The sequence below is a fragment of the Panicum hallii genome, chromosome 2, assembly GCF_002211085.1.
Source record: "Panicum hallii strain FIL2 chromosome 2, PHallii_v3.1, whole genome shotgun sequence".
NCBI lineage: Eukaryota > Viridiplantae > Streptophyta > Magnoliopsida > Poales > Poaceae > Panicum > Panicum hallii.
Genome location: NC_038043.1, coordinates 46,187,178 through 46,204,364, shown reverse-complemented (window position 1 = coordinate 46,204,364; position 17,187 = coordinate 46,187,178). Strand labels below are relative to the sequence as shown.

Here is a 17,187-nt window from a genome sequence, read left to right as displayed (position 1 = left end):
TGGCTATATAAAGTGCAGTCTCTTAGCTTCTGTGGTTACCTAGCCCATTATGTCATCTAATTAAAAGGTAGATTCAAACGGTCACCTTGAGCCAAAGGTAGATCCTGTGACCAAAATTTAGACTAAATAATTATGTTGTACAATTGAATTGAAGATGCTATGAGAGTTTAATCATCTATCTACTGCACTTCACAGAATGTGATATTCTGTTGTGAAAATGTGCATGGATTTCTTAGGTATCTTCAAATAAGATAATTTTTAAGTATAGCTGCCGTTGGGGAGGGTTTGGGCAAACCTGTACTTGTCCACACTCTATCCGAGCATCAATTGCCCTTTCATTACCCTTGTCCAATTTATCCACTAATATTTTTTTTGAAATCTGGTGAGATTACAAGCTTGTACTTCTCTCTTTTCCACTGATAACTCTGTTATGAAACGATTCTTATGTTGTGTGATAGCCTCAGGCGTTGCTCAGTAAGCATGTTACTTAGAGAAATTAGTTTCAAAGGCTCAAAGCATTAGAAGAAGATAACTGATAATGCGTAAACGTGCTGGGCTGTGGGTATAGTCATATAGAGGCATGACAATATTTAGATCGCTATTAGGTGTAAGTATTAGCTTCTCTGGTGGTTGAGCCTGTTATATCATTTAATAAAACGGGATATACAAGTTGAGTCAGTGCAAGCAAGTGGAATGTTACTTCAATATTGTAACGATGAATCTTGTGGTCAAACTCTTAGACTCAGATAGCCATGTGGTACGCTTTTGAAGTTTTGATGGTTCTATGAACGATAAAGTCTATTGCTCTACACTGGATGTGGTGGTTTCTGGTAGAACTGGTCATGGATTGCTTAGCTATCTTTAAAAAGATAATGTTTTAAGTTGGGGGAGGCTCTGTGCCACAGTACATAGTACTACGGGTGTACTACTGTTAATATTTCCTTGGATGTATATTGTGTCAATTGTACTATCCTTTTGGCAAGCACATCTATAATATGTATGTACATTATCACTACCAATGGCAATGTAGCATATCATCATCTGTGAATACTATGTATCATACTATCATCACTGTTTTTAAGTTTACTTTCACAATCATAATACTCAGCGCTTTTAGGGGTCATTAGATCTACCACTATACTTTATCAGCTTTTTGGTCATGCTTACTAGTCATATGCTTAGGAGGCCTTTTTTTATTTTTCTGAAAAATTTGGTGCAATTATGCTTTGCCATCTTTTCATCTTCATATGCAAGCAATTCTAGACATGAAGACGGGAAGATAACTGTTTCTACATAGTCATTACTGTTCTTGATGTTTTATGTACCGAAATTTTTAAGATGAATATAAGGAGCATGCTAGAACTTAGGTCGAGTGATTGCTGTGGCTCATTGAAGGTTGCAAAATAACCATTTTGTCCTGAATGGTTAGCACCTAAGCAGCCATGCGGCAAGTGCCTTGATAGGTAGAAAAGCTACCTTGAAACCCCTGGGGTTCTTGTACCTTGAACAGCATATTAAAATGCCAGAAAAATAGTTTGTATTTTTTTTCTTAAAACCAGTGAATGATTATACTATAAGGAATATAGGAAAAATCCTTTTAAAAAAAGGAATATAGGAAAAATCTCTTTGTTTGAAACCAGAAAGTGATTCATTTTCATTGTCATTAAGGGTGTGTGTATAATGTATATATGATTGACACTAGCGTGAGAACCAGGCTTTGGGTTAAGTAACTCGTGAAGCATGGATGACTAATTTCTGGAGAAATTTAAAGAGATTTGAAACTTCTCAGGCTAAAGTGATCTGTAGCACTGGCCTCCGAGACTTTCTTTTATAGTGTCTCTCTGAACCTGTTTTTTTTTTCAACTGATCAGCCTTCTGTGATGAGCAAGTCTGCAGTCCCCTATTGAGTATAATGTCTGTGCTGCTCTTTTCTTTTAACTCAGTTTTGTGCCGTACGTGCAATAATTCTAGTGAGTTATGGCCATGCGCTTTGTCTGCCTAACTATATGGCCGCTGATTCTCAATTTTCAAAACCTTTGTCAATGTTGCGTGGTGTTTGAGCTTTTCACTCCTCTGTTTGAAACTTAGAATTCTTCTGCACATTCACCTTTACGAGTTCTTCCATTGATTTGTGGCTGCTCATTCTCTGCTTAGGTGATAGGTACTGTTCTGTGAGGGTTTGTTTGGATATGTTGGGATTTGATTGGTAGGGAAACCAAATTGATTTCCCTGCCAATGCAAAGGGTTTGGGTCTTTTACCTGTCTATCAAAAACAAGTTCGGGGTGTTTTTAACCACGCTGTAGGGGATAGTATGATTTTTTAGGACTATTTTTCTTGGTTGAAATTTCAGTATTCTTAAGCAGATAGTGATGAGCGAACCCGGACTGTTTGCTACTAGTAATAAGCAACGTACTGTTGGAGTTATGATCTTGCAGTTGGAAGTTCTGTAGCAGGGCCTACCTAGTTTACTAACCAACCTACTGTTGGTTAGTTCAGGGCCTAGGCCTAGATGGTCTGCGCCTCTGCGGTATGCGCACTACAGCACAGGAGATGAGAGTTACACCTAAAGTAACAGTCATTTATCCCAAGCATCATCAGCTGTTTTCGTTGTCGTAATGTTGCCCTCGTGAGCACTGCTTAGATTATCCGTGCACCTTCTTCACATGCACATGCTGCCTTGGCCAATCGCTGGGTGCCTAGCTGGCTAAAATGGAAAAAAACACACCTACTTATGCAGACAGGCCGTATGATAGAGTAATGAGGCTTGCCTGCCATGTTTGGTCTGTTGTTGCCAATTTCGCTGCTTGAACAGTTGAACTTGCAGCATCGTCTACTAAATCAATTTGGCAGTGAAATTCTCTGCAATATTCTTCTCTTAATCTTCATGTGCGCTTTGAACTGTCCTTTTTTTCCCCTGGTTAATTGTAACTTCGTAAGCCTGACCATTGTGGTGGACTCTTAACTAGGCACCGTTACTGCTGGTGCTTGTTCAGGACTCTAGCTCCATGCTTCTTCCTTTAAACAAAGCTGCATGCTTATTATGCTCGCTTCTTTTTTCTATAATCAGATACATCTACGGACGAGCTTTCTGGTAGGAACCGTATACATGATGATAGTGTTACCTGCGTACGAGTACAGATGTTCACTTTTGCGTAGACCCAAGCTACAGCATGCCTTTCCCTGCACTTTTGACCAGAGCTTCCATTCTTTACACTGGGCTCCGCTCGCCATGCCCGGCTTTACCGATAAGCATCTCCTTCTAAAGCTGGGCATGTCTGTAATCCATAACTCAATAGCACGGTATGTCCGAAGCACAAGTGCTGCCTGCTGCTCATCCAGTCAGGCGGAGGCAGTCATCCCTCTCTTTCCCTGCACCGGCATCTCATCTGATGATGGCCCTAAGCTAGAGATGCTTCACTTGCCGTAGGCTCTATTATACTACTACTTCGCTATGACTGCTGCGACTGAGATGCCCATGCGGTTTCAGTTTCACCGTGGCAAGGCACGGGGTCGGAGCCATGGGACATGCCCTGGCCCCGCTCTTCGCTGTGGCTAATCTTGTGACTGTGTGGTGGTCCGGTGGCGTTGGATGTGCAGGCGCGCAGTCTTTGGTCTGGGATGGCTGGCGAAGCTGTCAATGCATGCTGATGCTAGCCAACCACCTGCCATTCTCTGAGATGGATTAGTCCCTCTCCGTAGCTGCTTGCCATACCCTATTTTTTTTCTTTTATTTTTCCTTCCTATGATCTCCTAGGACCGTAGCCTTGTATTATTTTTCTGCTATGTCAAGAGACTCGCACCGTCTCGTGCGGTTCTTTCGGAAAAATTATTGGTGTGATTTGTTTTTTTAAAATAATCTTGGTGTGAACACAGTGGCCAGTGTCGGTCGCTCGTCCGTGCTGGGAGGAAGCGTCGCCATCCGTGCACGTCACCAGGCTTCAGGCCCTTCCGCCGAGATCCTCCTGGCCGTGAGGGGCCTGCTGGACTGGTGGATTCTAGTGGCTAACCCTTTGTCGCAGCTAGATTATGCCCTGGCGCCTTTGTATTGTACCGGCAGCTAATTCTAAACCGTCGCGCGTGCGATGCGTCCATGTACTAGAGGCCAGACGGTGGCGTTCCGTACGCGCACAAACGGTCGCTCCTGCTCACGCTGGACGTACAAAATCATTGTATCGTATGCTCAACAATGGTCGGACAAGTCTCGATCAACAGGCTGCCAGTAGTAGATCTACGTTTCGGTGGCTGGTGGATACAGCCCATATGAACAGAGGCCATCACAAAACCATACAAAAACAAAAGGCACTGCATGATGACAAACATGTATACAGAAAAAGTGCCCACATACTCTTACACTGATGCACTATAATCCAGAGAGAATCAGAGGGACCGCGTAAACAAGTGGAGACCAGTAAAGCCACAGCCCCTCCTGCAGACCAATTCTCTAGCGTCCACAGGAGAATCGTGACAATTTTTTTTCAGAAAAGAAAAAAAAAGATTAGCAAGGGTCACCTCACGGCCCGGCCCAGCTGCCTGCCGCCTGGCAGGGTCGGCGTTCACACGGCCAAGCGGTGGCTGCTCCGGCGACGGCGAGCGATTCAAATCTCAACCGGCTGATGACTTCATTGAGGGCGACGGTTACCTGGAGCTGGCGGTGGCGCTGCCACCACCGACAGCCTCTGCCGGTCACCCCCGGCAGGGATACGCGGGGCTGCGGATCCCGAGTGCGATCACCACTCGTTTTGGGAACACGACGAGGACACGTAGATTCTTCTCCCTTTCGAGCGGAATGAAGCTTTTGCTGCAAAAAGGCTGTTTCTCCATTACGATAGATTCTATTCGGAACTCTAACTTGAAACTCCTATGTTAGTGGAGCAGAGGTTAGCCTCCCAAATCAGAGCCATAATGTCGATTTGTGATGCCTGGTACTTGCCCAACTGAACCTGATCAAGGATCATGAGACACGTTGAGGATAGATCATGAACGATGTCGTGACTTAGGCTCTGGCTGCCACCTATTCTTTTCCATGAACATTGGCAAGATGGATGAAGCTGGAGCTCTTTTAGTTATCTAGAAAAACGTATTCTTCCATGAAGGTCTATGGTACAGTACAGGTACACCTAAAGCAAAGAAGAGGGCCGTTTGGAGGAGATGTGACCGAGCAAGGAGTGTGGAGAGACGGTGATAAACGTGACGACGGTTAGAATTATCTTCTAAATTCAAACTGTGATAAAAAAAATCAAACATTTGATGGTGTTCGGAATTTCCATTAGCATAAAATCTCTCACTCGGAGTTTTAAATTTAAAAATAAAAATAAAATAAAATCCCTCACGCGCATCACATACGTTACTCGTGGATCACATGTCACCACTTTGTAGCGGATCTTGTTAGGCTCACCGCGCGGTGAGCAGACTCGGCGGCCTCGAAACACACGTTAATATAAGCAAGCAGCAACGGCCACCACGCCCACGCCCACGCGGTGGCACTGCCAGTGACGCCCGCCCGCCCGCCTGCCTCGCCGCAGCCCGCCCCGTAGAAGCGGCCACCGGGTCAGCCAAGTGCCCAAGTGGCCGGTGGCCGCCTCGTCCTCGTCCTCGTGACCTCGTCGGCTCGTCCCCGTCCCGTCCCGCGCCGCCCGACCGCCCGCGCTGCGCCGCCCCGCACCAACATTCCCCTCGGGAACCGCGGCGCCCGATTCCGCGCCGCGATTAGAAAAGGAAGAACAGAAGGAGCAACCGCTTCCTGGTTTCGCTTCTCCAGCCCGCCCGCCCGCATCGCGAGGAACCGAACCGGCGCGGCGACCGCGGGAAACTCCGGTGAGCACCGCTGGCTCCTGCGCTGATTTTCCTCCTCACCGTTTCGCTTCCTCCTAATCGATCCTGTTCTTGCACATTGGGGGATTCCTGCGCCGTGGCGTTTCGGTTCGAGATTCGGCGGTTGGTTTCCTGTTGCCGTCTTGGGCTCTTGCCTTTCTTGTGGTGTCGCCGCAACATTTCGTTGCTGAAACTAGTCAGGATTCCTGGTCCGATGAGCTCTGCATTTGTCGAGGGAACCTGTAGATTGGTTGCGGCGTCTGATCAGCATTCGCAGACTGAATCAGCCGGGCAGGTGGCTTTTTGGGATGCGGGGTGCCTGGTCTGTTCCTTCCCTGTTCTTGTTCTTGCTCCTGCGATGTGAGAGCATTTTCTTGCGATATCTGCTATCTGATAATTTCCATGCGGACCAGACGTCTTTAGACTGATTTTTTAAGGCCAATTGGTGGTAGCCTGTGATTCCCACTTTTGTTTCTTTTTCTGTCTGCTGCCTGATAATTACTGTACTGTTCTTAAACGTTCCTAAACATTTCCCTGCTGAAAGCTGCTGCGGCCATCTGTTGGAAGAAAAGTAATGCACCTGGCATGTTCAGTAGCTTTCTCTTGTGATTGGTAATTTCGAGCAATGGGCTAGGACACAGTGATTCTTGTGGAATCAAGTACTGCCTCATGCTCAGTTTCACTGCGTCTGCATCCATCATGGATCGTTATTACCTTTGCCGTATCAATGGCTTGTCAGATCTCCCTGTACTCCAGTTATGGTACAGCTTTATGTCTGGGGGCTCTTTCGTCCCCAATGGGACCTCGCTCTCGAATTGAATCCAGGGACACGGTGGTCCAAGGTCAGCTAGAGCCCCACCGGCCACCGCCATGTGCCTCCCAACTACCTTCTGGCCAAGCGAATTACTTGCTTGTCCTGGAGACATATTATTTGTACCAGGTTCTCTTATTGGGTTGTTAGAGCATTTTCAAATTTGCTTGCAAGATGGAAATCTTGCTCAGCTGTCTGGTTCATGATTTGAGTTGCTGTCCCGTCGCTTGCTTTATGATGTGAACATCTGCGTATAAGTATGCAGTCAGGACCAAAGGATTTAGAACTTACCATCATGCTACAGGAAATGTTTAATGTAAACTGAACTTTTTTTTTTTACTTTGCAGAGGATTGATCTCTGAGCAATAGTGTTTTATAATAGATGTCTTATTGGAATCCACATTTCTTTATTTACCATGAGAACATCTGTTTCTTAGTAAGATCGTCAGGATTCTGGAATTGACCATTATGCTCTATAGTAGATTTCTTACCGGGCGTTGTGCTTTTTTACTTGGGGCGCAAAGGACTTTTTAACCTGTCAGCTCTGAACTTGCGGTTCACCATTTCAATATTTTTTTCAAGTACAAGGAGCAAGTTATGTGCTAGTTATTTTTTATTTGCATTTTGCCATGGCATGTACTATAGAGCTTTGATCGGTTGCTGATTTTGTTGATTGTCTGTGCAGGTATTAAATTTCTAGAACATCGAAAGGGATACTGAAATGGGTGCCAAAGAGAAAGGGGAAGAGAGAGATGATCATTCAACCGATGTGGAAAGAGATGGTAAACAAGGGAAAGAAGCTGAATCAGACTATGAGCCAGGTAGAGATTCCCTTTCATCTCAAGGTGAAGCTACCAGTAATGAAGATACTAAAGCAAAGAGAGTTTCAAGGGTTCCAAAGAAGCTAGCGAAGAAAGAGTCGAAAGAAAACAGCCCACGCTCGGCAAGGAGTATTTCCAGTCGTCAAATCCACACTAAGCTGCAATATATATCGTCAAATAATCCTCAGAACAAATCTCCAAAAACAAACAAAATGGCTAATGGTGCTAGAACAGTAGAGGTGAAGAAGACAGAAGCTGTGAAAGTTCCTTCTTGTTCGTCATCTGAGGTGTCTGAGGAAACAGAGGAAAAAGCTATTGAGGATAGACCTACAGATGATAAAACAGTTGATGGAGGAGCCAAGGATGGTAAAGCCATTGAAGGCAGAGCCGCAGATGAAGTCATTGAGGGCAGAAACAAGGACGATAAGGCCATTGACGCAATGAAGGATGATAAGGCCATTGAGGATGGAACCAAGGATGATAAAGCCATTGAGGACGAAACCAAGGAAGATAAGGCCGTTGAGGATGGAACGGAGGATGATAAAGCTGTTGAGGATGGAACGAAGGATGATATGGATATTGAAGATGGAAAGGATGGTAAGGCCATTGAAGGCAAAGTAACTGATGATAATGTCATCGATGGCAGAGAGGCGGATGGTAAAGCTACTGAAGAGGCAAAGGAGATCGATATATTGGATGAAGCTCCAAAATGTGATCAGAGTACTAGTACTGATGATGAAATTGCTGATACTGAAGAAAACATAGTTCATAATGGTCAATCAGTTTCTTATGAAAAGAATGAGGAATTAGATTCAAAAATTGAGAAGTTAGAGCAGGAGCTGCGTGAAGTTGCTGCACTTGAGGTTTCTCTCTATTCTGTGGTGCCAGAGCATGGTTGTTCATCACATAAGTTGCACACACCAGCTCGCTGTCTGTCTAGGTTCTATATTCATGCATCAAAATTTTGGTCCTCAGATAAGAAAGCTTCGGTTGCAAAAAATTCTGTTTCTGGGCTTGTGCTTGTTGCAAAGTCTTGTGGCAATGATGTTTCAAGGTAAACTAGAATTGCATTCTACCTTTTAATTTCTTGTTATGATCATTAGCATCAACTCCTTCAGGTTTAGATTTAAGTAGTAAGAATCATTTTGATGTAGGTTGACATTCTGGCTATCAAACACAGCTGTGCTAAGAGAAATCATTGCACAGACCTTTGGTACTTCACGACAATCAGGTCCAATTATGAAGTCTTTTAGCACAAATGGTAATGCAAAGAAGCCTGACGGGAATTTCGCTCCTATGCGATGGAAAAGTAGCTCCAATGGCAAGCATGCTAGACCCAATATTATGCAGCTGCCAGATGATTGGCGGGAAACTGGCACACTCTTGTCAGCATTGGAGAAGATTGAAACTTGGATCTTTTCTCGGATTGTTGAGTCTGTGTGGTGGCAGGTAAAAGTTTACCCATCTTGTCATTCTAGAAAGCTCAACATGATTTTGCTTCTTTGAAACACTGATATGGAAAACTCATTGCCAATTTGTTCATGTTGTCAATTTTCTGAAGGATTTTTGTTTCTCCAGGCAATGACACCCCACATGCAAACCCCAGTGGAAGATTTGTCGACTCCGAAGATCGGCAGGTTGTTAGGGCCTTCTTTGGGTGATCAGCAACATGGAAATTTTTCTATTGATCTCTGGAAAACTGCATTTCGTGATGCCTTCAGCAGAATCTGTCCTCTTCGTGCTAGTGGACATGAGTGCGGCTGTTTACCAGTACTGGCAAAATTGGTATGCTTTCAGATGTTCCTTTTTTGTTATTTGAAAATAATGAAGTTTTCTGTGACCTATATTCCTTAATTGTTCTGATATTATCAGGTGATGGAGCATTGCGTAGCCCGTTTAGATGTTGCTATGTTCAACGCCATCCTTCGTGAATCAGCGAACGAAATACCGTCTGATCCTATATCTGACCCAATCGTGGACTCAAGAGTTCTGCCTATTCCAGCTGGGGACTTAAGCTTTGGATCAGGCGCTCAGCTGAAGAACTCTGTATGTACTTAAATTGCAAAGAACTACTTACATCTTTAGATTAAATCCACTTTGGAATTATGCCTGCAATTGCATGCCAAACAAACAACAAAGCTCCCTCTTCCTTTCAAACAATACTGATTGCTAAGTCATGAAACGCTTTTGTAGGTTGGGAATTGGTCCAGATGGTTGACAGACACATTTGGCATGGATGGAACTGGAGCTGAAAAGGATGGTCAAGATGCGGAACATAATGGTGATGACCGAAGAGATGCAGCTGAAACAAATTGCTTTAAGCTACTCAGTGAGCTAAGTGATCTTCTGATGCTTCCTAAGGACATGCTTCTTGAGAAATCCATCAGGAAAGAGGTAGGTTTTCATTTATAATTCCTTTCTCATTCCCGAGTCCTATCATAGTAGCATGTGCCTATTTCAAGCTGTTTTGTTTTTTAGTAATAGTTGAAGTTTTGATCTTCCTGTTTTGTTTTAGGTCTGCCCTTCCATTGGCCTTCCACTGGTAACAAGAATACTGTGCAACTTCACTCCTGACGAGTTCTGCCCCGATCCTGTCCCTGGCATGGTTCTGGAGGAGCTGAATTCCGAGGTATAGTTTCTGTTTGCCAAAACGGATTTCCTTCGATTTAGCACAGTAAAATATACGAAACCATCTTGCTACTGCATGCAAATTTTTTTATGAAGATCTGAAGATTCTTGTATACTGATGTCAATCAACTGATGCTGCAACTGATGCCCCGCAGAGCCTGATGGAGCGGTTCACGGAGAGAGAGGTGATCAGCACATTCCCAGTCGCCGCTGCTCCTGTGGTGTACCGCCCCCCTTCGCTGGAGGACGTCGCGGAGAAAGTGGCGGACACCGGCCGCGGCGACCCGGAACTGCTGGACCGGAGGGGCTCGATGGTGCAGAGGAGAGGGTACACCAGCGACGACGACGACCTGGACGACCTCGACTCCCCCCTGGCGTCCCTGTACGACAGGAGCGCCCCACCCTCGCCGTGCAGCGACGGCGCCGCGCATTTCAGCACCCGGCGGCAGGGAGCCTCCATGGCCAATGCCAGATACGAGCTCCTCCGAGAAGTGTGGTCGGAGCGGCGGTGATCAAGGACAGCCCGTGGAGCCGCTTTGGTATCTGCGTTGTAGAAATGGCGTAAAGAACAAACAGCTTATTGAAAAGCGATGACAAAATGCTATTCATTTGTTCTTGTATATTCGTTCTTGTGTGAGCCCGTTCACTGTTTTTTTCTTTGTGTACCTAGCATACATGAAATTCGTTCATTATTTCCCGTTGTATGATGTAGTGCATTTGTATTCTGCAGCCTCTCTGAATGCGATGGAATCATGAAAGGTTGAGGGAAGTATCATGCTGGAACACGTTGCCCGTCCTCCCAGTCCCTTTCTGAAAAGGAATATTCTGTCAGCGCTTGTGCCGATCGATGCCGAGTGATTTCTCTCTCTTCACCGACGCCTTGGTCAGCAGGCCACTTGTGCCGCGTGCGTGAGCTGTCTCCACTTGTCGTGGTCTATGATTGGCCCTGGTGGGGTGCCAGCGAGAACCAAATAGCCATCCAGCCTAGGCGCCGACCCGCTACTGACGTTCCGCCGCCGTCCCACGGGAGACCCGCTCGCTTGATCCCGCGGGCCTCTCTCAGTCCGGCCAGCCCAAGGGAAACTGCAGGCGCGTGCGGACGCCCAACTCCCCTGAATCCGCCGCGCGCGCGCCCCGAGCTGGTGGTTGGCTTCCACTGTGCCACGGCCCATTATCCCAGGCCCACCGGGCCGGCAGGGAGGCTCAGATTGAGGGATGGGAGGATATCGATGATGATGTTAAGCATAAAGCAGCTCCGAGCCTCCGATCCGATCTGCGAGCGCCCGTGCACGTCGCCGTCGGCTCCCCGTCGCTCTGCCCGCCCCCTCGCCGGCAGACTCCCACATCAACCGGGCCCTGCACAGCTCCGCCATGCCTACCCTCTCCAGCTGTTACGCAGAGCACGCCGGTCAACCACCTCCCATCTGATCTATCATCAGATCGATACCACCCATCGTCGTGCTTGTCCCTGGCCGCACGCACAGATCGATCCGTCTGTCCCTGTCCGGCCGCCGGTTAATCCACTGCTTAACGTGCAGATCCTAGCTAGCAGCTGCATGCCTGCATCTATCCCGGCTGCTTGCACTGTCATTGTCGAAGCCTTCTACCTTGTTTTCGCATGTACATGCTTGTTGCCTGCTGCTGTTGATCGTTGGCAGCTTTTCGATCGTCAGAAAAAAGAAAGATAGTTACTCAGCTATCGAGCCTGGGGTAGATGCGAGTTGTGACTTGTGTTGATGGTGATTGATCGCCGTTGACCGCCCATTAGTGCGCGCCAAGGTAGCTAGCTGCATCCGCATGCATGCCTTCCACCGAATCCGGTGTTGTTATCGCGCCGGACAAGGCCCTCCCGGCATGTGCGAGGGATCATCGCGTACGTACAGGTTGCCAGTACCGTTGCCTGCCATCTCCATGCATGCATGGAGTGTGGATGCTAGTGGGCTAGTGGTAGTGTCTGTCTACTGTAACGACCCTGCAGCATCAAGTCGATATCCGTGTGTGAGTGAGAAATGTCTTTGCAATCTGAAGGGCATCGCAGGAAATTAAAGGCAGAACCTATGTATGATTATAGATTTAACATGTTTTCACTGGTGAACGAGGGGGTCAAGGAGTTCCCCGCCCCACGCTTGAGCCATTCAGATCAGAAAAGAAACAAAACGGTCCTGTCTGGATCCTCTAGCCAGTGGTTAGCTAGCTAAATTTAGCTATCAGGGATCCAAACAGGATAGCTAATGATATTCCATTTGATTAAAATAGTAGTATCTCAACCCAGCTAATCCCGGTTAAAATGGCCAAAAGATCGTATTACCCCTAATCCTTCTGTTAAATTTTCCAACACAGGGATAGCTTGGTCTATTAATAGTAATAATTAGCAATTAGTTGGTGGATCCAAACGCACCCAACTAATTGCTAGCTAGCTAATCTTTAGTAGCTAAAAGAGACTATTATCAATTAGCTAAATAATTATTAGTTGGGGATGATCCAAACAGCGCCGAAATGCCGAATGGAGGTATTGTAGGCTTGTAGCCTTTAGCCCCCTATATATATGCATATGGAAAAGAAACAAAACGGAAAAAAAAAAGTAGACCAACTTAGGACTAGGAGGTACAAGTGACTTCTATATTAAGAAGAAAATAGACACCAAAATTCGCCTCAACGAATATTTAATGTTGGGTGGTTTTGTTGTATATCCATACCCATGACCTTAAAGAAAATGGAAAAGGATATTTATGTCGTCCTCGAATTATTAGGAAGGGTTCAGAGATATAGTGAGCATATACAAAAGCACCTATGCAACGCGTGGGCCATGATTGATCATAAAGCTTTAGTTGTTAGCGTAGGTCTGCATCAGTCTGCTTACGCCGCATGCTGCGAAACAAAGATATCTATATCGGCCAAAGTTTATTAATTACAGAATATGATATAATCTGATCTACCTGCTGCAAATATGCAAAATTAAGCTGCGCATCAAGTTCGGCACACATGAAAGCAAGCAAGCTCTGCTCCAGTGTCTCCTGATCCTCGAACACTCCCCATCAAACCCTCCCCATCGCGTGCGACTTGCAGATTACGTGGCTAACAGTGACGTTCTCATAGGTTTAACCTGTCTTGTCGCCTCTGATGGCGAACCGGCTGATATAACTAGCCGGCTTTGCTATCACTTTGTGAGTGCCCAGTCATTACAATAAAAACCTTCTCTGAAGTGCCGGTCGGTCGCTAAGCGCCAGCGCTAAGCATCAATTTAGTAGAGTAGACGACCTTCGTCAACGGTGCAGATTAAGTCAAGCTCAAAGTAGATCACCTAATCTATCCCTAGTGTCTGAAGCGACCGATCTATATACTACTAGCAGATAGCATTTCTTTTCTGATCAGATAAGCTCTGCACGCGCGCTCAGCAGTGGACAGTGGACTGAATCAATTGCCAGAAACCATATATCATTCAGCTATCAGTTGTTCGAGTCAAACATCTATTTTTCACGACTACAAACACATCTTCAGGACAACAAACGAGCCATAAACTTGTGTTGAAGTACAGCGACACTTCTTTACGATAAACACTAACCGAACAACATGTGGAGTTTTTGACAGGAATGAAGAACTGTCGAGACTTACTTACTGAAGGTCTGATGAAACAGCCATCAGTTATGTTCGCCAACGCATCAACCTGCACTGCGCGCGAACACCCGGCCATTAAAAGCGTGGAACCAGCCGGCAGCTGAACATTGACAGATCAATTGCGCACGTACACGAATGTAGAGTAGCGGTACAATACAGAGCCATGGACGGAATCGACATACGTGCGTGCGTCCGTACATGGTCCAGCGTTCAGAGATGGGAATGAATTCTCATGGTCCAACGAAGTTTTTACCATTACCAACCAACTCCGTCAATGATGCTCCTCTCTCTGAAGATGTAACCGTACTAGCAGTCTAGCACCAGTAACTGTAAGTCAGTAATTGATCTGCGGGATAATTCATCCGACCTAGTTGAATTTTCGAAACGAAATCGTATGCATAAATTCATAATCACGCATGACATTTGCCATCAGTAGTTCAGTTTCAGACTTACAGCAGTAAACTGACGAAAAACTCGAAAGCCCAAATCTTTGTCGACTGTATCCTTCTCAATTTCATCGAGCTGACCCCTTACTATCACGGGTTCACAAAGTCATCTCGTTCTATGTACACATATAACTGACATCCCTCGTTACATGATATAGCAATCTTCTAGGGTGCAAAACGGGAAAACAGGGAGCTCGAAGCTCGAGCGGAAACAACCGATGTCAGAATTCCGGCGCAAGCTCTTCCTCTGGCGAATGCTCCGCCGGCGACGGTGGAGGCTGGTGAAGCTTATCGAAGTACTCCACCACACTGAAGCCCTCGCAGGCGGCAGTGTCATCGGCCGGCGGGGGAATGTAAGGCGGCCGGGACACCTCTCCGAGCAGGTCCCACGCCACCCCGGCGAAGAACGGATGCGCTCGGACCTCGTCGGCGCCTCCGGCAAACCCCAGACGCCTGGAGGGATCCTTCTCCAGAAGCCTGGTGATGAGGTCCGTGAGCTCCGGCCACCGCCGCCGCGCGTCCGCTGAGAACTCGGGCTCCCGGAGCAGCACGTTCCGGAACGTCTCCTTCCGGTTACGGCCTCTGAACGGCGTCCGCCCGTGGGACATCTCGTAGACGAGGACGCCGAGCGCCCACCAGTCGACGGCGAAGTCGTGCCCATCGCCGCGCACCACCTCCGGCGCCACGTACTCCTCCGTGCCCACGAACGAGAAGGACCGCTCGCCCACCGCGGCCGAGCAGAGGGTTGCGAGCTTCTTGCCGCGGTCCATCGGCGACACCCTCGCCGACTTGGCCTTCTTGACCTGATCGCCGCCGCCGTCGACGCTTCTGTTGAGGTACCAGGCGAGGTTGCGCGGTTCTTCCTCCTGCCCGGAAGTTGACGCGGTCACCGCGGACTCGCTCCTCTTGAAGATGCGCTTCAGGTGGTGGTGGTACTGGGCCCGTCCGTGGCTCGGTGCCTGAGGCGGCGGCGAGGACGTCGCGGAGCACGACGAGGAGGTGGACGTGGACGCGGAGGGCGACCTGGGCGGGAGCTGCCGCGAGAGGTCAAAGTCGGTCAGCGTGACGTGGCCGTCGGCGCGCAGGAGCACGTTCTCGGGCTTGAGGTCGCGGTACGCGATCCCGGCAGCGTGGAGCTCGGCGATCGCGGACACCACCTCGGCGACGTAGAACCTGATGGCCGCGGGCGAGAACACGCGGTCGGGCTGCGCGTGGCGGAGCTCGTTGAGGTCACCGCCGGGGCAGTAGGGCAGCGCCCACGCCAGCAGGCCCGGCGTCTCGGCGCAGCCGAGCAGGGACGGCAGGTGCGGGTGCGCCAGGCGCGACAGCACGGACACCTCCCACCGCGCGCGCCGCGCGGCGTCCCCGGCCGCGGCCGGCCTCGACGCCGCGGGTGAGCGCTTGTCGAAGACCTTGAGCGCGTAGGCCTCCCCGCCGCCGTCCCCGACGAGGAACACCGTGCCCATGGCGCCGCGCCCCAGCACGCGCGCCGCGCGCACAGCGTCCAGGTCGATCTCCATGGGTGGCGTCGTCAGCGGCATGAGCACGGGGGCGGGGGGGGGGGGGGGGCGCTCTCGCGCGCGCGAGGCGTCGGGCTGCGCCGTGTCGTGGCGTGGCGTGTCGCGCTTGTTGCCAAGGGCGAGGGCGTGGCGATATAAGGGAGGGGGGCGGAGGCGGGTAGGGGCCGGCTCATGCTCATCATAAGGTGGCTGCTTAACTGGTTCGCTTGTCTTATCTCGTCTCCCCCTGCAGAAGAAAACAAATCAAGTGGTGTTGCCACAATGCCAGTCTGAGGAGAATTCTATTGTTGCCTCCGGCATGGATTTGGCGTTTCTTCCTTCCTTCCTTCTCTCCATCAGCTCATCCTCAGTTCTATCCAAAATGAAGCTACATATTTTCATATATAATCACAGAAAGTACTTCACAAATAAAACTGCCTGCCTAATCCGCTGTGTGGATGAAAACTATGAGTCCAAGACTACCCTTGGACGACAAACCTCACAACAAGAGTGCTGTAGATTGGTTTAAAGCCGTGGAGTCTGAAAGGCACCTCACCAGGACAATTTCACCAGCTGGTCAGTAAACAATGCAGGCTCTCTGAAGTTCCATTGGAACGGGCCGGGATAAATCAAATGCAAATCGCTGAAACGATCATTTCAGCTGGTGGTTGGACGACCTAACAATGATTCTTGCACCGGTTATTCGGTTGCTTTGGTACTACTAGTATAGTACTAGTATATCTTTTTTAATCGAACAAGAGAGAGGAGGGACGGAGATCATTGGGCGTGGAGCTCAAGGCGAGAAAGCGCAAGCTGGGCTCTACACGTGTGGACAGTAGCAGCAGGGCTCACGAGGAAATTCTTTCCCATGGACGGCTCGATTCAAACGAGTGAGTATTCAAATGCAAAAGAAAAAAAATGATCAGTCACCAATCATGCGGACGCAACGGGACGGGCATATTCCGATTTGGATGTCGACGGTACGGGCTAATCGAGGGGCTAAAAGTAAATCACTTGTTCTTGAATTGAATCCCTCTGAATCCTGATGAAATGGAGCGAACGAGCCGACAAACATGAAACTGCACAAGAAGATCGTCCTTCAACTAGAGTTCAGTGAATGTAAAAGGGCCGACCAGGGTGATCGAAATCGAGATTCCAAAATGGGAAGGTTCTAAGGAAGATCTTAAACGTAAAAAATAGAAGTATAAACTGTAATGGCTAATTAGAAAATCAGGTCCCCTTAATCGAGATCACATACGGTCTTTCGAAAAAAAATATTAAGATCACGCATGTGTAAATGTGTATCGTAGAGTCATGATTTCGACTACTGTTACGTGCAACAAGAACCTAATCCTTCAGTGGAATGAAGCCCTTGTTGAGAATAGCATGACTTAAGTCAAAATCTTTTCTTCAAGAACGCGCAAAAGCTTTTCATGCAAGTGAAAATTTATGAGCTATTTCCTGACCTTGCAACGGCAGCTCCACCATGAAAGCCTCTCCCACTTAAAAAAAGATCTATGGTATAGATGGGGATTGATGCATAACACCTTATTGA

The 17,187-nt window shown here is 47.9% G+C and overlaps 2 protein-coding genes across 3 annotated transcripts; one reads left to right on the top strand and one right to left on the bottom strand.

Moving 5' to 3' along the window:
• The first annotated feature begins 5,480 nt into the window (after positions 1–5,480).
• Positions 5,481–10,797, top strand: LOC112882790. 2 transcript variants are annotated; one of them, XM_025947936.1, is made up of 8 exons: positions 5,481–5,815; positions 7,309–8,498; positions 8,599–8,893; positions 9,023–9,229; positions 9,317–9,490; positions 9,638–9,838; positions 9,960–10,073; positions 10,228–10,797. In XM_025947936.1, the coding sequence occupies exons 2-8, from the start codon at positions 7,345–7,347 to the stop codon at positions 10,582–10,584; spliced, it is 2,502 nt and encodes an 833-aa protein (XP_025803721.1). In that variant the 5' UTR covers positions 5,481–5,815; positions 7,309–7,344; the 3' UTR covers positions 10,585–10,797. The 2 variants fall into 2 exon arrangements, with proteins under 2 accessions (XP_025803721.1, XP_025803722.1); XM_025947937.1 differs by lacking the exon at positions 5,481–5,815 and adding an exon at positions 5,842–6,134.
• Positions 10,798–14,254: 3,457 nt separating this feature from the next.
• On the bottom strand, positions 14,255–15,674 carry LOC112882637 (serine/threonine-protein kinase UCNL-like). The gene has a single exon (XM_025947732.1). It carries the CDS (start codon positions 15,672–15,674, stop codon positions 14,355–14,357), a length of 1,320 nt encoding a protein of 439 aa, XP_025803517.1. The 3' UTR covers positions 14,255–14,354.
• Between the last annotated feature and the right edge of the window lie 1,513 nt (positions 15,675–17,187).

What these genes read in the sequence shown, in the direction of transcription:
- LOC112882637 (XM_025947732.1), bottom strand. Translation starts at nt 15,674, where the DNA reads ATGCCGCTGACGACGCCACCCATGGAGATCGACCTGGACGCTGTGCGC.
- LOC112882790 (XM_025947936.1), top strand. Translation starts at nt 7,345, where the DNA reads ATGGGTGCCAAAGAGAAAGGGGAAGAGAGAGATGATCATTCAACCGAT. An exon ending in TGTGGCAATGATGTTTCAAG is followed by an intron (nt 8,499 to 8,598) that starts GTAAACTAGAAT and finishes ATTTTGATGTAG; the next exon opens with GTTGACATTCTGGCTATCAA. An exon ending in AGAAATCCATCAGGAAAGAG is followed by an intron (nt 9,839 to 9,959) that starts GTAGGTTTTCAT and finishes GTTTTGTTTTAG; the next exon opens with GTCTGCCCTTCCATTGGCCT.